The sequence below is a fragment of the Piliocolobus tephrosceles genome, chromosome 10, assembly GCF_002776525.5.
Source record: "Piliocolobus tephrosceles isolate RC106 chromosome 10, ASM277652v3, whole genome shotgun sequence".
Lineage (NCBI taxonomy): Eukaryota > Metazoa > Chordata > Mammalia > Primates > Cercopithecidae > Piliocolobus > Piliocolobus tephrosceles.
In genome coordinates this window covers 119,965,073-119,991,406 of record NC_045443.1, presented here as the reverse complement: position 1 = coordinate 119,991,406, position 26,334 = coordinate 119,965,073, and the positions used below count along the sequence as shown (strand labels likewise).

Sequence of the window (26,334 nt, the reverse complement as noted above, 5' to 3'; positions counted from 1 at the left end):
CAGAGTCTCGCTCTGTCGCCCGGGCTGGAGTGCAGTGGCCGGATCTCAGCTCACTGCAAGCTCCGCCTCCCGGGTTTACGCCATTCTCCTGCCTCAGCCTCCCAAGTAGCTGGGACTACAGGCGCCAACCACCTCGCCCGGCTAGCTTTTTGTATTTTTTAGTAGAGACAGGGTTTCACCGTGTTAGCCAGGATGGTCTCGAACTCCTGACCTCATGATCCGCCCGTCTCGGCCTCCCAAAGTGCTGGGGATTATAGGCTTGAGCCACCGCGCCCGGCCGATTTTTTTTTTTTTAAACTAAACAAAGTAAACAAAGGAAAATCAGATTTGTGTGTGTGAGAGACACAAGGTCCATGCGGGAATGCAGCAATGGATCATAGATCATAGCTTGCTGTAGTCTCAACCTCCTGGACTCCAGTGATCCTCCCCAGTAGCTGGGATTACGGGTGTACACCATCATGCCCTGGCTAATTTTTTTCTTTTTAGTAGAAACAGAGTTTCGCTAAGTTTCCCAGGCTGGTTTCGCAGAGTGATTTTTAAACACCTGATAAATGTATATATACTGAATATAAAACTTTGTCTCCTCCCTCTAAATCTTCATATTCTTCTAAGACACAAAGTAAATTTTGTACCAGGTGACAAAAGGAAGAGACAACAAAATCATTTAAAAAGTTGATATATCGGCCGGGCGTGGTGGCTCACGACTGTAATCCCAGCACTTTGGGAGGCCGAGGCGGATGGATCACGAGGTCAGGAGAGCAAGACCATCCTGGCTAACACGGTGAAACTCCATCTCTACTAAAAATACAAAAAAATTGGCCGGGCATGGTGGCAGGCACCTGTAGTCCTAGCTACTCGGGAGGCTGAGGCAGGAGAATGGCGTGAACCCGGGAGGTGGAGGTTGCAGTGAGCCAAGATTGTGCCACTGCACTGTAACCTGGGCAACAAAGCAAGACTCCATCTCAAAAAAAAAAAAAAAAGTTGATATATCACATTCACCAACCTTCAATCTACCACTAATAAAGAAATTCCTGGCCGGGCCTGGTGGCTCAGGCCTGTAATCCCAGCACTTTGGGAGGGCGAGATGGGCGGATCACGAGGTCAGGAGATCGAGACCATCCTGGCTAACACGGTGAAACCCCGTCTCTACTAAAAACACAAAAAACCAGCCGGGCGAGGTGGCGGGCGCCTGTAGTCCCAGCTACTCGGGAGGCTGAGGCAGGAGAATGGCGTAAACCCAGGAGGCGGAGCTTGCAGTGAGCTGAGATCCGGCCACTGCACTCCAGCCTGGGCAACAGAGCGAGACTCCGTCTCAAAAAAAAAAAAAAAAAGAAATTCCTTATGTCTACAAAGTTTAAAAACATGCTTCTTAAAAACTACAGGCTAAAAACATTTAAATGGAAATTTAAAAATATTTAGAATGGTGATGACAAGCACAGTATATAGGAGAACTGGGAGGTTGTAGACAAAAGTAGCTCTTAAAGGGAGATTTACACCTGTGTCATAAATACAAAGACTGAATGACAGGTAATATTCACTGTAACTACTGAAAATAAGCAAGTTAAACTTTAACTCAGTTACCAGAAAGGCAAAATGAGAAAAATGGAACATTAGAAGTAGTTAAATAGGAACAATCAAGCAAAATCTGCTCTCTTGAAAAGCCTGAAAAATTAGGCAAAGATTTGGTAAGTATGACTTTTTAGAGAGAGTGGTAAAGTAACATCAGAAATAATCGTTACAGAGGTTTGTTTTTTTTTTTAATACGAGAATATTATGATCTTTATGTCACTCTCAAAGAATCTATATAAGACTAGGTTGGGCACAGTGGCTCACAACTGTAATCCCAGTACTTGGGAGGCTGAGGCAGGAGGGTCACTTGGGCCCAGTAATTCAAGACCAGCCTAGGCAACATAGCAAGACCCCATCTCTACCAAAAAGTCGAAAAAACTAGCCGAGTGTGGTGGTACACACCTGTGGTTCCAGTTACTTGGGAAGCTGAGGTCAGAGGATCACTTAAGAGCCAGGAGTTCAGGGCTACAGGGGGCCATGATTGTGCCACTGCACCCCAGCCTGGGCAAGAGTTAGGCCCTATCTCAAAAAAAAAAAAAAACTGTAATCCCAGCACTTTGGGAGGCTGAGGCAGGATAATCACTTGAGGCCAGGAGTTTGAAACCAACCAGGCCAACATGGTGAAACCCTGTCTCTACTAAAAATATAAAAACTAACCGGGCATGATGGCATGCACCTGTAATTCCAGCTACTTGGGAGGTTGAGGCAGGAGAATCGCTTGAACCCAGGAGGCCAAAGTTGCAGTGAGCCGAGATTGTGCCACTGCACTCCACCGTAGGCAACAGAGCGAAACGCCATCTCCAAAAATAAATAACTATAAAAGTAGAAACAGTGGCCAGGCGCGGTGGCTCACATCTGTAATCCCAGCACTTTGGGAGGCCGAGGCAGGTGGATCATGAGGTGAGGAGACAGACCATCCTGGCTAACATGGTAAAACCCCATCTCTACTAAAAATACAAAAAAAAAATTAAGCATTGTGGTGGGCACCTGTAGCTCCAGCTACTTGGGAGGCTGAGGCAGGAGAATGGCGTGAACCCGGGAGGTGGAGCTTGCACTGAGCCGAGATCGCACCACTGCACTCCAGCTTAGGTGACAAGAGTGAGACTCCATCTCAAAAAAAAAAAAAGTAGAAATGGTATTCAAAGATTTTGATGTCCCCGAAGTGGACACCAGGGCCTAGGATGTTTCATGGGAGAGTTGTATCAAATCTCCCAAAACTAGAATACCTGTGTTACTGTAAGTGTACCTGAACATAGAAAGTAATGACAAGCCTCATATTACAACTGTATGAAGCCAGCATAGCCCCGATCCCAAACTGGGGCTAGGGCAGCACCAAAACGAGAAGGTATAGTTCAGTATCACTTCAAAATGTAGCCATAAATCAAACGTAGCCATTTACCCTCAAAATAGAGTGATAGTTCACCACTGTAAAAAACTATAGAGACTCCTCCTCAAAAAAAAAAGATACATAATTCACTACTTGACATACATCCGTAGATTAAATGAGAAAAACCACTTAATTATCACAATATATGCCCAAAACATCTTCAAAAGAATGTAGCCATTTATGATTCGAATCTAAGTACAATTATGAAAAGATACTTTTCTTAATGTAATAAAGGTTAAGTAATCCTGCTTAATTGTGTGAACTATCAGAAGTGTTTTCATCAAAGTCAGAAGAGGAGGATGCCTGCCATTCTCCACTACCTGTCAACATTGTACTGAAGGTTCTTGGTAATGCAGTAAGAAAAGATCAAAATGTTCTATAGATGAATTGATAAAATGTGTATACCCAGATGATGAAATACACTAACTAGCAGCAGGTACTAACTAGCAGCAGGTAAAATGAGAGCTCACACACTTTTTTTTTTTTTTGGAGACGAGTTTCACTCTGTCGCCTAGGCTGGAGTGAAGTGGCCATCTCAGTTCACTGCAACCTCTGCCTCCTGGGTTCAAGCAGTTCTCCTGCTTCAGCCTTCCAAGTAGCTGGGACTACAGGTGCACTCCGCCACACCCAGCTAATTTTTTTGTATTTTAGTAGAAACGGGGTTTCACCGTGTTACCCAGGCTGGTCTCGAACTCCTGAGCTTAGGCAATCCACCCTCCTCGGCATCCCGGAGTGCTAGGATTACAGGCATGAGCCCCTGCGCCTGCCTTTTTTTTTTTTTTTGAGATGGAGTCTCTGTCATCCAGGCTGGAGTGCAGTGGCACGATCTTGGCTCGCTTCAGCCTTCGCCTCCTGGGTCCAAGTGATTCTCCTGCCTCAGCCTCCCAAGTAGCTGGGATTATGGGCATGCACCACCATGCCTGGCTAATTTTTTTTTTTGTATGTTTGGTAGAGGCGGGGTTTCGCCATGTTGGCCAGGCTGGTCTTGAACTCCTGACCCTTAGGTGATCCTCCTTGGCTTCCCAGAGTGCTGTGATTAGAGGCGTGAGCCACGGTGCCTGGCCTTCAAAACACGTTTAAGTGAAAAAATTATAAAACATGTTTAATACCTTTTATGCTGTTTCTTTTTAAAAATTTTTAAAAATTTATAAATATAAATTTATAGTAACAGTATTTTTCTATGCATTCCTTTACCTTTAAAGATTAGGGTGACAAAAGGGATCTTTGACAATGTTATTTGTGATCTCTGTGTCAAAAAGAAATGGATGATGTGTAGTTAAAAAAATTCATCAAAGGTCTGTCCTAAAAGCTGTGTAGCTATAAAGATGATTGTGAGAGTTACTAATTGTGTTGGCCGCTGATAGCTGAAGAAAAATACTGTTTTTGACAGTATCGGTTAAATCCAGACCTGAACACAGAGGTGGAAGTTCCTTTGCAGAGAGAAGACAGAGAGGTCAAGGAAAATGACCCCAGGAGGGGTTCAGATGACAGCCACAGCACCCCCAGGCCGACGTCCACGTGAACCTTCTGCCCTGCACGACTACTCAACCCGATTGTCCCATGTTTTGGCAGGCGCAGATCAGGCCTCTATAACCGCCAGGAATCACATTCAGCTGGTGAAACTGCAGGTGGACGAGGTGCACCAGCTCTCCCGGAAAGCAGAAACCAAGCTGGCAGAAGCACAGATAGAAGAGCTCCGTCAGAAAACACAGGAGGAAGGGGAGGAGCCGGCTGAGTTGGAGCAGGAGGCCTACCTGCGTGAGGATTGAGGGCCTGAGTCACTGCCCTGTCTCCCCACTCAGTGGGGAAAGCAGGGGCAGATGCCATCCTGCCCAGGGTTGGCATGAGTGTCTACACCGAGAAGAGGTGGCAGGTCCTGCTCTGGCCAATCAGGCGAGACGCCTTTGTGAGCTCTGAGTGCCTCCTGTGGTCTCAGGCTTGCACTGGACCTGGTTCTCAGCCCTTGGGCACTGTACCTTGTTTAACATTTCACCCCACTCTCTACAGCTGCTCTTACCCACCCATTTTTTCACCTCACTCCCAAAGCATTTTGCTGACCTGGGTCAGAGAGAGGAATCCTTTTTGTCGTGCCCTTAAGTTCAGCAGCTGCTTAACCTGTTTTCAGTATTTACATTGTCAAAAATGATTTAGTACTTGTTCCCTCTGTTGGGATGCGAGTTCTGGCGGGGAGCTGGGAACCTGTCCAGTTTGTACGATTTGCTTTTAAGTCTTTCTAATGTGTTCTCTGATCTGCCCTCGCTGCCCTGTGAGGACAGCTCAGGCCAAGGAGTGAAAAGACGACGACTACTAAGGGAAGGGATGCAGAATGTTTACCTGATGCTCTCAACAGGACTCTCAACACAGGCCTCTTGTTCCTTTCTTTCCTTTGTGTTTCTCTATTGTATCCAAAGGAGAAGAGTAAGATTTTGTTTGCATCTAAAGGAGAAAATGCGTCTCTCTCCTGGCGTCCTATGCAGCCTCCTTCCTTCAGGCCCCAGACTGGCAGCGCCCCAGGTGGCTCCAGGAATCCCCGACAGCATTTGCTACCCTTTGGCTCCCATTCAACACATGCTAGACAAGTTAGCCAGGTTGCAGTGTTTTTAATCAGCGCTAACAAGGTGAGGGGGGTTACAAAAACCAAGTCGCATTTTCTGTAGACCAGCAGGGATCCGTTTCTCACCGTGATAGAGAATCAACACAGTCCACTCAGGCTGTTGCCAAACCCACCCTTCAGCGCTGGGGTATGGGGACAGCTGCACACTGGAGCCCCTCATCTGTCACCAGTGCCCACATGGTCCACATCTCCAGGGGGCTGAGGCGGTGCACCAGCAGGAGCCCCCTATACAGGCAGGGGTCTAAGGGGTCCAGGGGCCGCCGGATTCCAAATGTCTTGAAGCCAGCATGGTGCATGGGGCTGAGCCCCAGCCTCCTCAGGCACATACCCACAAAGACGTCATCAATGGGGAAGAGTTCAGCCTCTTCCATGGTAGCCTGGAGGCGCCGCACGGTGGCTCTGGACATGACATACCCTCCCCCACCAGCATAGGGTGGGTAGTGGGTGGCTCTGTACATTGAGAGTGGGATGAAATATTTGACCTTCGTGTTCCTGTTGGGCAGGGCTTGGCGGATGACATCTCCCACCAGGAGGTCCTGGGCTGGGTCCCAGCCATCCAGGAACTCTAACACATTGGGGACGTGGACAAAGACATCATCATCTCCCTTCAGCATGAAGTGGGCCTGGGGGCAGGCAGACACCACCCAGCGCTGCAGGTGCAGCTCCTTGAGCGTCAGGTTGAAGAAGTCCTCAGTGAAGTCCCACTGGAGGATGTCATCAAACTCTGTGCTCTCATAGGCCAGCAGCTGGGCGGGGGGAGTGGGTCCTGCCACCCCCAGGAGGAACACCAGCTTCAGCTGCCGGCCCTTAGCCCAGCCCCCAGCCCTGCCCCACGTGCTGCGGATAGCTGCACGGCGCTCCACGTGACCAGGCTGTGACTTGATGGCCAGGAGCAAGAAGGTATCCTTGGAACAGCCTGAAGGCTCCAGCAAGATAGAGAAATTTCGGCAGTGGCGATATGTCAAGAAGAGGCGGTGACGGCTAGGCAGGGACAGAGAAGCGCTAGCCACTGTGTGATTGGGTGGACACCGGCTGTGACGGGGTGCTGGGGGAGCCCAGAACGGCTGGTGGGCCGTGGGGTCTCCTGCGGGCTTGGCCTCCTTCCTCAGGAAGAGCAGGCAGCTGAGCAACAGCACAGCCAGGCTGTACGAGACCAGCCAGCCCAGCCTGCGGAGCATTGCCGGTCCCTGCAAGGAGAGAGCTACCTGAGCAGGGTCCAGTCCCGGGTCCCTGTTGCTGTCCCCAGGAGCTGGGCAGGAGTTAACCTGCACCCCAGCAGCTAAATCCCTGCTGGCCTCTGGACTTCTTTTTATTCTCAGTATGTCGTCAGGCTCTTTCCAGAGTCCTCCCTCCCTTGAGGATGGGCTAAGCACAGCTCCTTTGCCAGCCCTTGCCCTCCTCTGCCATCATCTGAGGACTCCTAGGTCTGTCTTTCCCAAAATGACTTGCTGCCACTTTACAGCTGACACCATAAATGTTCCCAGCCATTCTCGCAGGAAACTCGAGCTTTTAGGCACAGACTCAGTTTAGCTTGGATCAAATTCACTAAGTATGGAACTGACACCATTTCCCAAAAAAAGCCTGGTGCCTGTGGGGTCCTGTGTTGGGCATCTCCGAGATGACCAGGAGTGCACAGCCTCCCTTGGAGAGGAACCAGCACCACGGGGTGGCCGTGGCCACCAAAGCACACACCCTTTACACCTGCCTCAGAGGTTCGGGCTTCCAGGCGGGAGTTAGTGAGACAAAGCCACACACAGTAAGAGGGGGAGCAGGAAAGCTGGGGACTTGTATCAGGGATAGCTTCCGAGGCCCCCCGCCCTGCCTTCCCACCATGCTCTAAGGGCTGATTTCTCCCAGGGACCTGAACAGAAGGATGAGGAGACAGGATCCAACGAAGTGGCCTGAGCTCCACAGTAGCAAAGCCAGGCTTCAGTTTCTCATCATTTTGGTCCCTTTGGTGTCTCCCTCTGCCCCAGTCCCCTCCCCTTCACCTACACTGCCAAGTCGTCCTGTCCCTTCCCTTCTGACCAGTCTGCCGCACCGGCCACTGCCACAGCCACCACGACCACCAAAAAAGCAACTGCTAGGTGCTAGGGATGCAGTGGCAAGCAAGACAGGGGTCGCTGCCCTCTCAGAGGGGAGCACAAAATACATAGGAACCGGGTATGCTGAGAAGTTACAATCTAATGCAGCGAATTGGCTGACGGGGAGGACGGATCCTATAGCCAGGGGTAGCTAACAAAGCCCTCCTTGATGGAGGGACGTGTGAGCAAGAACTGAGTGAGTAGTGGGACCTCTCCTGAAGACCTGGGGTCTCTGCAGGCGGAGGGCAGAGTCAGGTAGCTCCAGGGCAGGAGTGAGGGGAGAGAGAAGGGAGAGGGGGGCCCAGCGGGTTTACAGTAGGAGGCGGCTGGACCGGCTAGTGAAAGAGTTAAGGTTTTGTTGGTTTTTTGAGACAGTGTCTCTGTCACCCAGACTCTAGTGTAGTGCAGTGGCACAACTATAGCTTACTGCAGCCTGGAACTCCTGGGTTCAAGCGATCCTCCGGCCTCGGCCTCCCCAGTAGCTGGGACTACAGGCGTGCAGGGCCTGGCTAATTTATTTTTTGTAGAGATGTGGTATCCCTTTGTTGTCGGGGCTGGTCTGGAACTCCTGGCCTCAAGCGATCCTTCCGCTTTGCCTCGGCCTCCCAAAGCGTTGGGACTACAGGCGTGAGCCACCGGCCAGAGTTTTCTGAGCGCCCTGGAGATCTATGAGGGGACGGGGGACGAGGGGGTCTGGCCGAGGTGGTGAAAGAATCCGACCTTTGGTAAAAGGCCAGTCCTACCGCCCCTTCCCTGGTGGGCTGCGGAAGGCTGGGGAGGAAGCATGAAGGGCAGCTGGAGACTGTCTCCGTGCTCGGGATGCCGGGCGGCGGCAGGGTCGAAGGGACATGAGTCCCAGGTATGAGAGCACCGCGGACTGTGGGCGAGGGGCCCGGGTGGGCGGCGGTGCCATTCACCGAGAAGGGCGCACAGCAGGTGGCTTGGTTCCGTCCCGGGAGGTTTCAGTCCAGGCTTTGCCGCGGCCCGGGTGGCCCGCGGGCGTCCCCAGGCGCTGGCCGCACAGCCTCGCCCCGCCGCCCTCGGAGCCGCGGAGACCCCAGAGCCCGGCTCCCCACCCGCCGCAGGGCGCACGACCCCTTCTGGTGGGGCGCGGGTCCCGAGGCTGCGCTCGGCCTCGGGCGACAGCCGCCTCTGGTCCCCACAGGACTAGGTGACCCAAACCGCCCCGGCGCGGGCAGGGGGCGAACTCTGGTTCATTCTTTCAACGCGACAGTCTCTGAAGGGCTGGCGGCAGCAGAGACCCACCCCGCGGGTCCCCGGGCCGGGGTTGGCGGCAGCGCTGCGCGTCGGGCGCGGGCGGCCCAGGCTGGCGGGGTCTACGACGCCCGGCTCCGGCCTCTGTCCCCAGCCCGGAGGACCAAAGCCGAGCGGCCCGTGGGTCCCGAGCCGTGCCCGCCGAGGCCAGACTCGCGCCGCACCCGGGCGGGGCCGGCGTCCTCGCGGGGACCCTGGGGAGCCGGGGAGCAGGCCGCGGGGTGCAAAGACACGGCCGCCCTGGCGACGCCCCTCCCCGCACGGTGACCCAGCCTCCCTCACAGCAGCGGGGGCCCGGCCCCCAACCTACCTGAGCGTGACGCCGGGGTACGGGCGAGGAGCTCGCGCAGCGGAGCCAGGGCGGATGGTCCCCAGGTGCACGGAGCGCTCGGGGCTCGGGGGTGGGCGGGGCTTCTGGAGGAGGCGGGGATTTGGGGCGGAGGTTCTGGCGGGGGCGGGTTCGGGCCCTCCGGGGTCCCAGCCGCGAGTCTCCGCAGCGCCCGGGGCTGGACGCACGGGTCCCGCGCCCGGTCCTGGGGTCCGCACGAGCGGGTCGGGCAGAGGCTGCTCCTCCTCCCCAGGACGCCGGCGCCACACCCGCCCACCCCGACGCGCGCGGCGGGACAGACGCCGAGGCGGGAGTGCTGGGAACAGCCTTTATTGCCCACGCCCTACACGGCGAACATGCGCAGAGCCTCCGCCGCCGAGCGGCACTGGTTCAGCTGGATCTGCACCTCTACCGTCAGGGGCTCGGGGTGGTAATCGCTTTCGTAGATCGGATTCACGGCTTTTGGCTTTTCTGAGAAAATTAAAACGCGAGCATGAGCCCCGGGAGACGGATGGGCTGGCGTTCTCGGTCGCTCTGACCCATCCCAAATGCAAGCCCTGGGCCCTATCCCAGCGGGAGCTCAGTTTCCGTCCTCGGGTCTTAACCGTAATAAGAAAATTAAATTGCATTTAATTAGATCATTTAATAAGTCGCAGCTGTTTGAGTTGCAAGACTGGCTGCTTTTTGCTTTGAGACAGTGTCTTGCTCCGTCGCCCAGGCTAGAGTGCAGCGGCGCGATCTCAGTTCACTGCAGCCTCCGCCTCCCGGGTTCAAGCGATTCTCCTGCCTCAACCTCCAAGTAGCTGGGATTACAGGCGCCTGTCACCACGACTGGCTAATTTTTGTATTTTTAGTAGAGACAGGGTTTCACCATGTTGGCCAAGCTGCTCTCGAACCCCTGACCTCAAGTGATCCGCCCGCCTAGGCCTCCCAAAGTGCTAGAATTACAGGTGTGCGCCACCGCGCCCAGCTGCAGATATTTTCTTAAAAATGAAGTAATTCTAGCACTTAAGGGGAAACAACTGAAAGCATTTCAATACATTATAACATTTGCCCTAAAAATGAAATAACATTGTTACTGCCACCATGAAGTTACCAATTTTCCAATACTCAAAGACCTAATGACGTGGGTGGTGATAGTAAAGAACGTGATTTTTGGAAACTGTATATTGACAGGTGTCAACAGTTGGAATGTCTGCATAAGTCGGTTAACCTGTAGTTTACAAGTAACTCATGCGTGTTACAAACCGTGCATGGTAAAATATCCATTCAAAATGCAAACTAGACTAATTTTAATCTGATTATGAAAAATTCAATATAGATTGTTTTCACATTGTAACAACCTTTAAGAAACTACCACTTGTCAAATTTGGTGTAATATTAAAAAAATTATATTATTTGAAGATTAAAATACTCCCCTCTTTTCCAATTATAGGTCTGAGGTTGGATTTTCTTTATGCACTTCAATTACAGCAACATATTGCAAGCGGTTGACTGCAGGTGTAGCTATAAGAATCCAGCTGTCTTCAATTAAGCCAAACATTAAAGAGATATTTTTAAAAACCAACCTTTTTTTTTTTTTTGAGACAGAGTCTTGCTGTCACCCAGGCTGGAGTGCAGTGGCGCAATCTCGGCTCACTGCAAGCTCTGTCTCCCGGGTTCACGCCAGTCTCCTGCCTCAGCTTCCTGAGTAGCTGGGACTACAGGTGCTCGCCACCACACCCGGCTAATTTTTTGTATTTTTAGTAGAGACGGGGTTTCACCGTGTTAGCCGGGATGGTCTCGATCTCCTGACCTCGTGATCCTCCTGCCTCGGCCTCCCAAAGTGCTGGGATTACAGGTGTGAGCCACCGCGCCCAGCCAAAACAACCTTTTAAGGCCATCTTAACCCACAGATAAGTATCACAAATCATGTGTTCATACAGGCCTGGGTTTTGAAGTCCAGTAGTGTGTGCCCTCCAGCGTTTACTTCTTCAGGCTGGTGTGAAATGGCACAATCTCAGCCCACTACCTGAGCTTGAACCTGCCTTCCAGGTTCAAGCAACTCTCCTGCCCCAGTCTCCTGAGTAGCTGGGATTACAGGCACCCACCACCGCGCCTGGCTAATTTTTGTATTTTTAGTAGAGATGGGGCTTCACCATGTTGGCCAGGCTGGTCTCGAACTCCTCACCTCAGGTGATAAGCACGCCAAAGTGCTGGGATTACAGGCGTGAGCCACCACGTCGGCCCTGTTTCCACTTTTCAGCTTCAGCATATGGGTTGCTCTGCTGTGATCAGGCCTCGTGCCTTTGCAGCCACCTCCCACGGCTCTCCCTGTCTCCTTTCTCTCCCTCCCGGCTGGATGTTCTTTCTGAACCTCAAACCTGAGACGCACCCGTTTCAGATGCTTCTGCAGCTCCCCACAGGACAATTCCAGGTCCCTTTTACAGCAAATAAGGGCCGATGGCCTGAAGCTGGAGGCAGATACCTTGGAAGCAGATGAACCCCAGGCAGCCCCAGCTCCAAGCCCTTGCCCCCCATGGCTCTACCACAGGTGCCTTCCCCACCCACGTCACAACCCACACAGGCCCTGTGGTCTGAGGGCTGCAGAGAAGAAATAACAACACTGGATCCTAAGTGGGATGTGGCCTCTCCCCAGGCCAGGCCAAAGCTACCATTCCCCACCCTTCTGTTCCTTTGGCCTCCACCAGGGCTGGCTCTCCGCAAGTCCTACTGACACTCCCTGCCCTCAGTCACCACCATCGGCACTGACCTTTTTTGGCAACTTTCTTAATCTTCTTTGAATCCTGAGAGAAAGAACCACAAAACGAGACGCTTACTGGAGAGGGGAGGTGCTGGAGAAGGAGTGTCTCTGGGGGCCCACCTCCTCCAAGGCATCTGACAGGTTCAGGAAGGCGGGGGTCTCCTGGTGAGGGTGCCTGCCCCAGCCCACCCCCGAGGGGAAGGCTGCTGACTGGGCCAAAGTCCATGGAGGCGCCCTCTGTGCAGGCGGCAGCACCAGCAGCCTGGCTGGCTGCATGACCCAGGGAAAGGCCCTCCCTGCCACCTCCTCCCCATCCGGTGACCTAGGCCCTCAGCCCTTGCTTGCCCGCAGGGTTCCGGTGGAGAGGGCGAAGGCAGAGGTGGAGGATGTGGCTGGGGCCCAGCTGTACCCTGGCCAGTGTCAGCCTGTCCGATGTCAAGGTGCGGACCATGCCGAAGTTGCACACAGTGGACACCAGGGGCTCCCCAGCAAGCAGGGGCTCCAGGATCACCAGGCCCCGGCCCAGCACCTGGAGGATGGGGGGGTCCTGCCGGAACTCCTTGGGCGGCTCTTTCTTCTTCTTCGGCACCTTCCACTCCTGCTAGGGGAGGACAGGAGGGTGGGACATGTCGAGGCAAGGATGTGGCCAGGCTGCCCTCCCCAGCACCATGGCCCAGTACCTTGGCCGGCTCTTTCTCTCCTTGCCCCTTCCTGTCTTTCTCCTTCCCTTTCTTGTTTTTCTCCCCCTTTCCTCTCTTGGCAGACAGGGGACTGTCAACAGCAGGTAGCACCACAGGCCAGGAGAGAATCTAGGGGGAGGAGAGAATCCTCGAGTGAGCAGAGGCCCAGGTGGGCTGCCTGGGGTCGCCTCTCCCTCACCCTTTCTGGAGCGGCGCTGAGACCTCATCTAACCAGGGAGCAGGAACAGGGGCAGAAGTGCAGCCTGTGGACGGCCGGGCGCTGACTCTGCCTGCCCACCTTCTCCTCCACGATGGTCACAGTGGTCCCTGCCAGCAGGAAGGCCTTCAGCGGCACCAGGCCCCTGAGAGAGTGCTGCATCTCGTAGCTGCACGGGATGACCTCAGCCCAGGGCTTGTGGGTGGTGCTGAAGAGGACGGTCCTTGGGGGAGGGAGAGATGAAGACGTGGGTGCCGTCAGCCAGGGGCTGTGGCCGGGGACCCAGAACAGGACTGTGAGGGGACATCCGAGGAGACCATGAGCATCGAGGCCCACAGACAGCGTGAGGCGGGGCCCGGCTGCCCCCAGGCAGGGCAAGGGCACCAGAAGGCCAGAAAGGAATGTGGCCACAGAGGAGACAGCAAAACAAAGGTGCCTGGAGCCCTCCTTCAGAGGCAGGACCGCCCTGAGCAACTGACGGAAACCAACCACAATGCACCAAGAGTTGTTTGTGAAGAGTTCAGCCAAGGGCTGAGCGTGGTGGCTCTGGCTTCTAATCCCAGCACTTTGGGAGGCCGAGACGGGAGGATCGCATGAACCAAGGAGTTCGAGAGCAGCCTGGGCAACATATCGAGACCCTGTTTCTACAAAAAATAGACACATTAGCTAGGCGTGGTGGCACATGCCTGTAGTCCCAGCTTGAGGTGGGAGGATTGCTTGAACCCAGGAAGTCAAGGCTGCAGTGAGCCGTGTTCATGCCACTGCACTCGAGCCTGGGCAACAAAGTGAGACCCTCCTACGGGGAAAAAAAAAAAAAAAGCAGAGACTGGACGGGGTGGCTCATGCCTGTAATCCCAGCACTTTGGGAGGCCGAGGCAGGCGGATCACGAGGTCAGGAGATCAAGACCATCCTGCATCCTAGCTAACAGTGAAACCCCGTCTCTACTAAAAATACAAAAAATTAGCCAGGCGTGTTGGCATGTGCCTGTGGTCCCAGCTACTCAGGAGGCTGAGGGAGGAGAATCGCTTGAACCTGGGAGGTGGAGCTTGCAGTGAGCTGAGACTGTGACAGGGCACTCCAGCCTAGGTGACAGAGTGAGACTCCATCTCAAAAAAAAAAAAAAAAAAAATAGCAGAAACATTTCCAGCCTAGCCCCAGGCTAGAACACAGAGGCGACTGGAGTTTCCCAAGTCTCAGAACACCATGGCAATCCTGAAGCAGCATCCCACTCGGGAAATGATTTAACATAAATTGTTCTACCAACTGGATCACAGCATGAAGGAGAATTAATAATATACTCCAACAAATTTAAAGTATGTCCAAGTTGAACGTTAATAGAAACCCGAAGAAAATAGAATAGATAACTTATTTCATCACTGAGGATGGAGAACATTTTCCCTCCAAGATAAGTAGAGACCAAGTTGCCAACTGAAATATCACAGCAGGTAAAGCCCAGTAAATTAACGAGGGCTTGTAAACTGTGAAAAACCAAGTGTTACAAGGGAAACGTAAAAATCGTGAAACTAGGCCGGGTGCGGTGGCTCACACCTGTAATCCCAGCATTTTGGAAGGCCGAGGCGGGCAGATCATCCTGGCCAACATGGTGAAACCCTGTCTCTACTAAAAATACAAAAATTAGCTGGGCATGGTGGCAGGTGCCTATAATCCCAGCTACTCAGGAGGCTGAGGCAGGAGAATCACTTGAATCTGGGAGGCGGAGGTTGCAGTGAGCCGAGATCGCACCACTGCACTCCAACCTGGGCAACGAGAATGAAACCCCATCTCAAAAAAAAAAACAAAACAACAACAACAACAAAAAATTAAATTAGAAAAAGAAAAAGGATTGAAGCACTGATGCTACACCATGGATGAACCTTGAAAATATGATGCTCAGTGAAAGAAGCCAGACACAAAAGGCCATGTATTTTGTGATTCCATCCATATGAAATGTCCAGAACAGGCAAATCCATAGAAACAGAAAGTACTTTAATGGTTACCTTGGACTAGAGGGATAGGGGAATCGAAGGTGACGCCTAATGGGTACCTTTCTGGGGTGATGGAAACGTTCTGGAATTAGACCGTGGTAATGGTTCCACAACTCTGTGAATATACTAAAAACTACTGACTCATGCGCTTTAAAATGAACGTTATGATGTACTAACTATATCTCGGCCGGGCGCAGTGGCTCATGCCTGTAATCCCAGCACTTTGGGAGGCTGAGGCAGGGGAATCACTTAGGGTCAGGAGTTCTGGTCTCGAACTTTCCTGGTCAACATGGTGAAACCCTGTCTCTACTAAAAGTACAAAAATTAGCCGGGCGGGGTGGCGGGCACCTGTAATTCCAGCTACTCAAGTGGCTGAGGCAAGAGAATCATTTGAACCTGGGAGGTGGAGATTGCAGTGAGGGATCGCACCACTGCACTCTAGCCTGGGCGACAGAGCGAGACTCCGTCTCAAAAACAAAAAAAGAAGAAGAAGAAATGTAGTGAAATGGACACATAGAAAGAATCCAAGATAGAATGTGAAAAATTGTACTTCTCACCAGGCGCAGTGGCTCATGCCTGTAATCCCAGCACTTTGGGAGGCAGAGGCGGGCAGATAACCTGAGGTCGGGAGTTCAAGACCAGCCTGACCAACACGGAGAAACCTTACCTCTACTAAAAATACAAAATTAGCTGGGTGTGGTGGCACATGCCTGTAATCCCAGTTACTCGGGAGGCTGAGGCAGGAGAATCGCTTGAACCCAGGAGGCGGAGGTTGCAGTGAGCCGAGATTGTGCCACTGCACTCCAGTCTGGGCAACAGAGTGAGGCTCCATCTCAAAAAAATAAAAAAGAAAAAAAAAGGAAAAGAAAAATTGTACTTCTCAGCTTAAAGAAATGTTGACCCTCCTGAATAAAAAATGGCATTAGAAAAACCCCAAACCAGTGATAACATATGTATATAAATGATTACAAACATATGAAGGCTAGCACTCAACAATCTACCAGAGAAGTGAGTAGAAGAGTTGAAAGTCTATCTGCACACTCACCACGTCCACTGCAGTCATCTTCCTCAAATGTAAAACCTGATCTCATTACTCCTCTGCTGAAAAACTTTCCGATGGTTTCCCCTTAGGAGAAAGGGGTCTTTTTTTCTCTCTCTCTCCAGCCCTGTCTCTTGCCAGTCCCTGCCTTCCTCCATAGTTAATCTTCTTTCTATCATTCCTCCTGTGAGAAACCGGTTTAAATGGTCCATTTGCAAGGCATGAAAAATCTAAGTACTGGCAGCCAGACTTGCAGACGTGACAAACTGCACGACTCAGGCACCTAGAAAGTCATGCTTAGCGAACAGGATGTAGAGGAAGGGTCAGCCCATAAAAGGGGGCCAGGCATGGTGGCTCACTCCTGTAATCCCAGCACTTTGGGAGGCCAACGTGGGTGGATCACCTGAGGTCAGAAGTTTGAGACCAGCCTGGCCAACGTAGTGAAACTCTGTCTCTACTAAAAATACAAAAAAAAAAAAAAAAAATTAGCCAGGATTGGTGACGTGCGTCTGTAATCCAGCTACTCGGGAGGCTAAGGCAGCAGAATTGCTTGAACCCAGGAGGCAGAGGTTGCAGTGAGCCGAGCTTGCACCACTGCACTCTAGCCTGGGCGACAAGAGCAAAACTTGAGTAGGGAAGGGGACGCAGTATGACCTTATAAGGGGATAATGAAACTTAGGTGACACCCAGAAAGATTGTAACCCCATAGTACTCGACCAATGAGGAACTGGGGGAGGGATTTGCCCACTAGGAGATAAATGACCTGCTGTGACTGCCCCAGCGTGCCTGCCTACCAGACACCGGATCTTGCAAAACTGCCATTAAAAGTCTCATTTCTGCTGTTCTTTGTGTCTAAGTCTATGTGCCCATGCTAGGGGCAGAGATTTGTCCTGTACGTCCTCTGATGCACCACTTGTGACATTAGAATATGTAATTATTGTTGGTTCATTTCCTTCATGAAAAGGTAAGTGCCCAAATAGAACAGATCTTTTTTTTTTTTTTGAGACGGAGTCTTGCTCTGTCTCCCAGGCTGGAGTGCAGTGGCACAATCTCGGCTCCCTGCAACCTCTGCTTTCTGGGTTCCAGCAATTCTTCTGCCTCAGCCTCCTGAGTAGCTGGGATTACAGGCATGTGCCACCATGCCCAGATAATTTTTTATATTTTTAGTAGATACAGGGTTTCACCATATTGGCCAGACTGATCTCAAACTCCTTACCTCAAGTGATCCACCGGCCTTGGCCTCCCAAAGTGCTGGGATTACAGGCATGAGCCCCTGTGCCCAACCCTCTAGAACAGACCATTTTCTATCTGATTTGCTGTTTGCAATCCCGATGCCCAGCATCACGCCCAGAAATGGTATGTGGATGACTGGCGTTTGCTGATTGTTGAACTTGGGCAATTACATGGCAAATAATTATATGGAAATATAAAGGCTTACAAGTAAACTAAGGAATATAATTAAGACAATTTAAAATAAATCTATTCAACTGCAAAAATGAAATGTATTTTTAGAAAATCAATGTAGAAATTCTGTTTTAGGACATGGTAGACTGGACTATACTAGACCAACCTTCCTGCTGAGAACAGTCATGTCAGCTGGACACAATATTGACATTATCTGTTGAAGGTGCTAAAGAGCCAAGTCACAGAATTCTCAGGGCCAACATCAGGGCAAAGGGGAACAGTCAAAGAGAATGAGCTTAGTGCCACATTAATGCTCCAGAGCCAATTCCAAAAGTGGTGGCTGAGGAGCTGAAGAGAACTTTAGGCAACCTCATGGGCACTAGGGGGACAAAAATTTGTGTTCAAAGCCCTCCAAGGAGATGGGCCCCTGGTAAACACTCCAGATTTTCCTTGGGTTTTCTGAAGAGCTACTAGAAGAACACATAGTAGAAGTGCTAGAAGGAGAGGAGATAGAAAAAGGAATAGAGAAAAACACTTGAAGGATAATGGCTGAAAACTTCCAAGATTTGATTTAAAACATTCATCTATATATTCAAGAAGCTTGACCAGCTCCAAGCAGGATAAATGCAAACATATTCACACCCAGACACATCATAGTAAAAATGCTGAAAGACAAAGTGAAAATCCTGAAAGCAGGAAGAGAAAAATGACTCATGACAGACAAAGGAATCCCAATAAGATGAACAGCTGACTTTTCATCATAAACAATGGAGGCCAGTAGGCAGGCGGGAGACATATTCAAAGTTCTGGGGTAGGCCAGGCATGGTGGCTCACACCTGTAATCTCAGCACTTTGGGAGGCTGAGGAGGGTGGACCACTTGAGCTCAGGAGTTCAAGACAAGCCTGGCCAATACTGTGAAACCCTACCTCTACTAAAAACTATCTGGGCATGGTAGCGGGCACCTGTAATCCCACCTACTACAAAACCATTCCTGGGGGTGGGGGATCCCAGAGAGACTCAGTCTCAGGACCTTTTTTTTTTTTTTTGAGACAGAATCTACTCGGGAGGCTGAGGCAGGAGAATCGCTCACTTGAATCTAGGAAGCAGAGGTTGCAGTGAGCCAAGATCCAGCCACTGCACTCCAGCCTGGGCAATAGGGTGAGACTCCCTCTCGGGAAAAAAAAAAAAAAAAAAAAAAAGATGTTCTGGGGTAGTGGGGGGAAAAAAACACCAAAACTGTCAACCAATAATTCTATATCCAACAAAACTATCTTTCAAAATTGCAGGTGAAATAAAGACATATAAAGAGAAAGAAAAAGTAACTTTGTTGCCAGTAGATCTGCCTTACATGAAACATGAAAAGACGTTGCATACATGAATACATTAACTTCCTGAAGGAAGTTCTTCAGGCTGAAAGGAAGTAACACCAGAGGGTAATTCAAATTCACATAAAAACAAAGAGCACTAATAAAGGTAATCACGTAGGCAACTACAAAAGACAGTATAGTCACATATTTCTTGTCCTTGATTCTAATTAGAATAAAATACAATAGCATAAGATAACATCTATAAGATTGTAGTTTGGGCTATAACATGTAGAAATGTAATATATTTGACTATAACAACATGAAGGAAATGGGGGTGAGAATGAAGTATAATGGAGAAAGAAAATGACACCAAGCCCAGGCATAGTGCCCCACATCCGTAATTGCAGCACTTTGAGAGGCCGAGGCAGTAGGATTGCTTGAGATCAGGAGTTCAAGACCAACCTGGTCGACGTAGTGAGACCCCCACCACAAAAAAGAAAGAGAGAAAGGAAGAAAGAGGGAGGGAGACAATGAAACCAGAAAGTAAATCAATTGAGAGAACGGAAGAAAGAGGGAGGGAAGGAATGAAACCAGAAAGTAAATCAATTCTTTTCTTTTCTTTTTTTTTGGAGATGGAACTTCTTTCTTATTGCCCAGGGTGGAGTGCAATGTGCAATCTCGGCTCATTGCAACCTCTGCCTCCTGGGATCAAGCAATTCGCCTGCCCCAGCCTCCCAAGTGGCTGGGATTACAGGTGCACATCACCACTCCTGGCTAATTTTTTGTATTTAGTAGACACGGTGTTTCACCATGTTGGTCAGGCTGGTCTCCACCTCCTGAACTTAAGTGATCTATCCACCTCAGCCTCCCAAAGTGCTGGGATTACAGGCATGAGCCACAATAGTAAATCAATTCTAAAGGAAGACATGAAAGGAACCAGAAATGGTAACTAAGAAGGTTAACAAGCTTAAAAAAATTTTTTTTGTGCTCTCCTTTCTTCTCTGCAAGACATAGATTATATAAAGCAGTAATTATAACAATGTATTGTTGGGTCTGTAACATATATGTTTATAATACAATTAATATTTATAACAATTACTACAATCTTCATAACAAAAGTAGCACAAAAAAGAAGGAATGGAACTAGATTGGCAAGAAAGAACATGATATACAAGATGGAAGATGGAAGATCCTTACAGCACTTCATGTGCGAGAATACATCTTAGATGGATTAAAATGTTAAACCAAAAAAGGTTTTCACACTCAAGGGCTGAAATGAAAAGGGCTGTTAATTTATAATCTCTCAATCGACTCAAGAAATTCAGGCCGGGTGCGATGGCTGACGCCTGTAATCCCAGCAATTTGGGAGGCTGAGGTGGGCGGATCACTTGAGACCAGGAGCTCGAGACCAGCCTGGCCAACAGGGTGAAATCCCATCTTTACTAAAAATATAAAAATTAGCCGGGCATGGTAGCACACGCCTGTAGTCCGAACTGTAGGTGGAGGCGTAAGAATTGCTTGAATCCGGGAGGTGGGGGATGCAGTGAGCTGAGATCGCACCACTGCACTCCAGCCTGAGTGACAGAGCGAGACTCTGTCCCCGCCAAAAAAGAAATTCAATCATTCCGAAAATCTTGGCTGATCAGGGAAGTGGGACTCAGTTGTACTTTGAGTGGATGGTTAGAGTAGAAGGACTGAGCTAAGCTCAGCCCTTCAGAAAAGAGGGCTGAACACGAAATCTAAATGCTGCCAGCACAGCGAACAGCCTAGTGGGCGCCTTAACCATTCCTGGGGGTGGGGGATCCCGGAGAGACTCAGTCTCAGGACCTTTTTTTTTTTTGAGACAGAATCTTGCTCTGTCGCCCAGGCTGGAGTGCAGTGGCGCCATCTCGGCTCACTGCAAGCCCCACCTCCCGGGATCACGTCATTCTCCTGCCTCAGCCTCCCGTGTAGCTGGGACTACAGGTGCCCGCCACCACGCCCGGGACTAATTTTTTTGTATTTTTAGTGGAGACGAGGTTTCACCGTATTAGCCACGATGGTCTCGATCTCCTGACCGCCCGCCTTGGCCTCCCAAAGTGCTGGGATTACAGGTGTGAGCCACTGCGCCCAGCTAGCCTCAGGACTTTTCATGGAAGGCCACAGTGTGGTCTAGGCTCGTGACCCTACTGCTCTGACCACTTGCCCTGGTTCAGGTTTCCATCCTTACCCTGGGGACGGGCAGAGCCGGGGATCTATACGCAGCCGCAACTTGGCCAGCTCTTCTGCAGAGGCCCTCGGCGTCTGCAAGATGGTCGAAGGCCCCGAGATGACAGACAGCTCCGACTCTCCTGACTCCTCCGCCTCAGACCCCAGAGACCCTCCGACCTCTTCAGTGGCCCCTCCAACAAGGTCTTTGATGACATCTTCACCGACCTCTTCAGGAGATTCCTCAACTAATAAGTCTAAGCTGGGAGAGGGCTTGACGATCTGCAGGAAGACAGAAACTCGTCCAAGGCTGCCGTCTTCAGGACACGCTCAGCTGATGCCTGGGGGTGTCTGTAACACAGCTCCCGACATCTGGATGAGGTTCACGCATGAGCAGACACACCACGCTAGGAGACAGGAGGGCTCTTAGAAACCCAGTTTTGTCTTTTCTGAGAGACCTATGTTAAGAGTAAAAGCAAGAACCACTTCTACGTGGGAGCAGGAGACAAGTGTCAACACATTTCCGCTAGTCGGATGGTATCCTTGGGTTTTCTTCTGATGTGGAGGGAGATGGGAGGAGTTGTAGAAATTGCAGAATGGGGCTGGGCGCAGTGGCTCACGCCTGTAATCCCAGCACTTCGGGAGGCCGAGGATCACTTGAGCTCAGGAGTTCCAGACCAGCCTGGTCAACAAGGTGAAACCTCATCTCTATACTAAAAATACAAAAATTAGCTGGGCGTAGTGGTGGGCACCTGTAATCTCAGCTGCTGGGGAGGCTGAGGCAGGAGAATCACTTGAAGCCAGGAGGCAGAGGTTGCAGTGAGCTGAGATCGTGCCAGTGCACTCCAGCGAGACTCCGCCTCAATAAATAAATGAATTAATTAAAAGGATTTTCCTGGGGCCCACGAAGTGGTTCAGCCTTCATAAGAGCCTCCCACACTCCCAGGGACAGCCCAGGGCACACCTCGGCCAGCTCGCCCGTGTCCTCATCCGCTTCACCTTCTTCGTCTCTCACAAAATCGTACGTCACGTAATAGCTATAAGCGACGAAAGGGCCTTCGGGCCCGGGTTCCGGGTCTAGGACAGAGGTGTCCAGGACTCCTCTGAGGTTTCCGATGGTCACCACAAACTGCGCCTCCTGTGCCAAGAGATCTGCAGAGAGGAATGGGCAGGACAGGGTGCCCCGTGGAATGGAAGTTGGCAGACAGAAAACAAGAGGGCTGGGAAGGCACAGGTCCCTGGATTCTCTCCAGCACTCAGGGCTGAGCCTTGGTGAGGCAGTCAGGTTCAGGCCACAGCTCCGGCAAGCTGACCTGGAGTGATCTGGGTGTCATTATACCCCCTTCAGCTTGTTTTCCTCATCTGTATATGGAAGTGGTAAGGGCTGCTCTGCAGAAGGTCACCTTAGTATTACCCAGCGCGTCACAGTGACCTGAAGCAGCCTCCAGTGCACCTTGCGGCATGAACCACAAGGGGGTGATCTCCAGCCACCAGGGAGGTGAAGAAGCTGATTGAAATAACTGTCCCAAGTCCCTACAGGTTGTTTTTATTTTTTATTTTTTTAGAGACAGGGTCTCGCTCTGTCGCCAGGCTAGAGTGCAGTGGTGAGATGATAGCTCACTGCAGCCTCCACCTCCTGGGCTCAAGTGATCCTCCCGCACCACCTTTTTTTTTTTTTTGTCTCGCTCTGTTGCCCAGGCTGGAGTACACTGGTGTCATCTTGGCTCACTGCAACCTCCACCTCCCGGGTTCAAGAGATTCTCATGCCTCAGCCTCCCGAGTAGCTGGGATTACAGGCACTCGCCACCATGCCCAGCTAATTTTTGTATTTTTAGCAGAGATGAGGTTTTCACCATGTTGGCCAGGCTGGTCTCAAACTCCTGACTTCAAGCGATCTGCCTGCTTCAGCCTCCCAAAGTGCTGGGATTACAGGCGCGAGTCACCGCGCCCAGACTCCCCCTGTCATTTCTGTCTCCAAATCCCAATCACAGGAATCAAAGCCTGGCGGAAAACTCTGACCCAGAAGAGAGGCTATACCTGACTAGGGTCTGGGTCAAATGGGGAGTTGCAGGACAGAGGGCTGTGCGGACCCAGGAGGGCGGGGCACAGCCAGGCGGAGGCCGGGGTGTCCCGTGCCACCCCCGCCCTGCATGCCAGCGCCCTCACCGCCACTGAGGCTGAGCCCCCGGAAGAGATGCTTCTCGTTGGGAGACACGGTGATGTCGTCCAGCACGCAGAGCTGGGCCAGGCTGTCGATGGTGAGGCCGCGGTAGTAGGGCACCAAGGCCAGTGGGTTTCCCTGCAGCACCAGGAGTCGCAGGTGCCGGAGGGTCCTCAGGCTGGCAACCATGCTCTGCAGGTCTGTCAGGTCATTGAAGCCCAGGTCCAGGGAGACGAGGTTGGGCCTGGAAGGTAAGCAGGACCGTCTGAGGGTCAAGAAGCCAGGTGAGCAGGGGCCAAGCAGCCCTGCAGCCAAACCAACGGCGGGCCTGGGCCTGAGGACTCTGCCCACCCATGGCCTGCACACCCTGTCCTACCCTTGACCCAAGTTAACCCCGGGTTGGGAATGAGTGCCTGGCTCTTCGTCTCCACTCTCCGTAGCACTGCCACCCTCACAGTCAGAGCCACAGAGACGCCCCCGCCGACCTCCCCTCACGGGACTCCTCTCTTCTTGGCCAGACCTCTCAGTAGCTTCCGTAGAGTTTTGCACACTGCGTGCGCCTAGGAGGCTCTGCACAAATACTACGGGCAGACTGGATGGCACAGCAGGGGACAGCCACCATGGGGGAGTTGTGGACAGGGGCAGGAGTGGACAGGGCAGGAGTGGGGTTGGCGCTGGGGACTGGGAGGAGGGAGCCAGAGGCTGGAGGGCTGGGCATTCTAGAAGCAGGAGATGGCGTCTCAAAGGCAGACTCGGGCAGGACCCCAGGAGGCAAGGGGGCTGGGAGGGGCCTGCAAAGAGCATGGGCCGAGGCCTGTGGCCAGACCAAGACACAGGGCAGGGCACGGTGACTTTCCTGCTGCCACAAACTAGAAAGCAACCTGACCTCAGCTCTGAGAACAGAAGAAAAACCCAAGCGGCGGCTGCCAGCACAGCGCCTCCCAATCCTGGCCTCACTCTTCCCCTAAGAGCAGAAGAGGAGGAAGAGGAAACCAGGGTCAGAGAGGGGCTTCCCTTCCCTGCTGCATCCGCCCGCTCCAGGCAGTAGGGGGTTGGATCCCCCAAGGGCGTGCCCTCCAGGTTCCTTGGGGGAAGAAAAGCGGGGAGGCGGTTCTACCCCTTCCGTCCTTGCTGGACTGCTGAAGTCCTGGGACTTCTCACAGAATGCTTTGCAAAGCCTTCCTCTCCCAGCTTCCTCTGATGGCCTTTTCTGGGTGGTCTCTGGTCCCCCTCCTACCCCTCAGGTCCAGGATGTTAAGTTTTCTACCGCTCACCCACGGAGGAAACCAAGCTGAGTATCAACTGGGAGCTGAACCGTCTGCAGGCTCCTAATGAGCCTGAACCTTCAACAGCGATGGAGCGGCTGGCGCTAGGAGGGCTTGGTTCCAGGGCGGTGGTTCTCAGCTTGGGGAATTTTGCTGCTCAGGGGACATTAGGTACTGTCTGGAGACATTTTTCCTTGTCACAACTAGCAGGGAGGTGCCCCTGGCATCTGCAGATGAAGGCCAGGGAGGCCGCTCAATATCCTACCATACCCAGGACAGCCCCACAGCAAAGAATGATGGGGCTCCAATGCCAGCGAGCCCAAAGGGAGAAACCCTCCTCTAAAATATGGCACCAGGCAAAGTGCAGTGGCTCATGCCTGTAATCACAGCACTTTGGGAGGCTGAAGTAAGTGGATCACTTGAGGTCAGGAGTTCAAGACCAGCCTGGCCAACATGGTGAAACCCCATCTCTATTAAAAATACAAAAATTAGCCAGGTGTGGTGGTGGGTGCCTGCAACACCCCTACTTGGGAGGCTGAGGCAGGAGAATCACTTGAACCTGGGAGGTAGAGGTTGCATAGCCGAGACAACACACAGCACCCTAGCCTGGGCAAGAGTGAAACTCCATCTCAAAAAATAATAATTAAAATTAAAAAATTAAAAGACAGCACCAAAGCAAAGGCTTTCACACCCACCACCTCTTGTTCCCCGGGCTTTTTGTTTACAAAATCCCACTGAAGGGGGATTCAGAGAAATAAACCGTTAAGTCTGGAGTTAGCAGCCAACTGGGAGTTACAGAAAAGACCAAAGTTGAGCTCTCACACCACCGGGGTAAAACTGCCCCAACCTGATACTTAATCCCTCCCTCTCGCTTTCCACCTGGGCTCTGGAGTTACCAGTGATCAGCGGTGACGTAGAGACTTTCCAAGGGGCCTAGAAGTTTGTTGTGGCCTAACCCCAGGTGCTGCAGGCCGGCGGGCGGGCAGGCACACAGACACTCCATGCTGCTGATCTCATTGCCGTAGAGCTCCAGCACCTGGCAGACCACACGGAAGGCCCGGGACGATAGGGCACCAAGCCAGCGCTGAGGATCAGGCCCCGCCCCTCCGTCCCGCAAACTTGGTAGCGGAATCACAAATTACTCACACCCGGCCTCCCGGGCGTGTTGGCGGCGCCTGTAGTCCCAGCTACTCGGGAGGCGGAGGCAGGAGAATGGCGGGAACCCGGGAGGCGGAGCTTGCAGTGAGCTGAGATCCGGCCACTGCACTCCAGCCTGGGCGACAGAGCGAGACTCCGTCTCAAAAAAAAAAAAAAAAAAAAAAAAAAAACCCAGGAAGAAAAGCTTCCTGCAGCAGGTCTCGGGAAGTTTCTTTGCCTTTTGTGAAAGACACTTCAACATCTGGAATGGGGGGTGATGTTGGATTGGCAGTGGGGATCTGCATAACGTCTGGCCCCTTCTCAACCCACAGGAATGTGTCTCTGGGAGGCCAAAAGGGCCCCTCGATGGATAAGGAAAAAATCCAAAGCTAACTTTCCTTGCTTGTAGTTCTTATCCACGGCCTCACACACCTTTTTGCTGTTGTTGTTTGCTTGCTTGTTTGGGCTTTTTAAATTTTTATTTATTTATTGTTTATTTATTATTATTTTGAGGTGGAGTCTTGCTCTGTCGCCCAGGCTGGAGTGCAGTGGCACCATCTTGGCTCACTGCAACCTCCACCTCCTGGGTTCAAGCAATTCTCCTGCCTCAGCCTCGAGAGTAGCTGGGATTACAGGCACCAGCCACCACGCCCGGCTAATTTTTGTATTTTTGTAGAGACGGGATATTCCCATGTTGCCCAGGCTGGTTTCGAATTCCTGAGAACAGGCAATCTGCCCACTTCGGCCTCCCAAAGTGCTGGGATTACAGGTGTGAGCCACCGCGCCCGGCCTGTTCCACATTTTTTTGTTTGTTTATCCATTCATCTGTTTATAGACACTTGAGTTGCATCCACCCTTCTGCTATTGTGAGTAACGCAGCTCGGAACTCTGGAGTACGAGAATCTGGCTAAGTCCCTGTCTTCAGTTCCTTCATGGATACACCTAGGAAT

At 51.7% G+C, this 26,334-nt stretch overlaps 3 protein-coding genes across 6 annotated transcripts in view; 1 reads left to right on the top strand and 2 right to left on the bottom strand.

Annotated features, from left to right (window-relative positions):
- Positions 1-5,421, top strand: part of DIABLO (diablo IAP-binding mitochondrial protein) — a 20,264-nt gene extending 14,843 nt beyond the window's left edge. For 2 of the 3 annotated variants that reach the window (XM_023205374.2, XM_023205372.2), the window contains one exon: positions 4,529-5,421. In XM_023205374.2, the coding sequence (XP_023061142.1) occupies positions 4,529-4,725 (197 nt within the window). In that variant the 3' untranslated portion in view covers positions 4,726-5,421. The remainder of the gene's footprint in view (positions 1-4,528) is intronic. The other variant, XM_023205368.2, reaches the window with a different exon arrangement.
- On the bottom strand, positions 4,171-9,358 carry B3GNT4 (UDP-GlcNAc:betaGal beta-1,3-N-acetylglucosaminyltransferase 4). 2 transcript variants are annotated; one of them, XM_023205355.3, is made up of 2 exons: positions 9,240-9,358; positions 4,171-6,757 (listed from the first exon to the last, which is right to left on the bottom strand). In XM_023205355.3, the coding sequence occupies exon 2, from the start codon at positions 6,746-6,748 to the stop codon at positions 5,687-5,689; it is 1,062 nt and encodes a 353-aa protein (XP_023061123.2). In that variant the 5' UTR covers positions 6,749-6,757; positions 9,240-9,358; the 3' UTR covers positions 4,171-5,686. The 2 variants fall into 2 exon arrangements, with proteins under 2 accessions (XP_023061123.2, XP_023061128.2); XM_023205360.3 differs by lacking the exon at positions 9,240-9,358 and adding an exon at positions 8,375-8,569 and having other exon boundaries at positions 5,544-6,757.
- A 213-nt stretch (positions 9,359-9,571) lies between these two features.
- On the bottom strand, positions 9,572-25,429 carry LOC111538136 (leucine-rich repeat-containing protein 43). Its single transcript, XM_031936388.1, has 9 exons — positions 25,144-25,429; positions 22,988-23,226; positions 21,786-21,973; positions 20,844-21,103; positions 12,979-13,120; positions 12,681-12,809; positions 12,410-12,598; positions 12,010-12,043; positions 9,572-9,728 (listed from the first exon to the last, which is right to left on the bottom strand). The coding sequence occupies exons 1-9, from the start codon at positions 25,248-25,250 to the stop codon at positions 9,601-9,603; spliced, it is 1,416 nt and encodes a 471-aa protein (XP_031792248.1). The 5' UTR covers positions 25,251-25,429; the 3' UTR covers positions 9,572-9,600.
- Between the last annotated feature and the right edge of the window lie 905 nt (positions 25,430-26,334).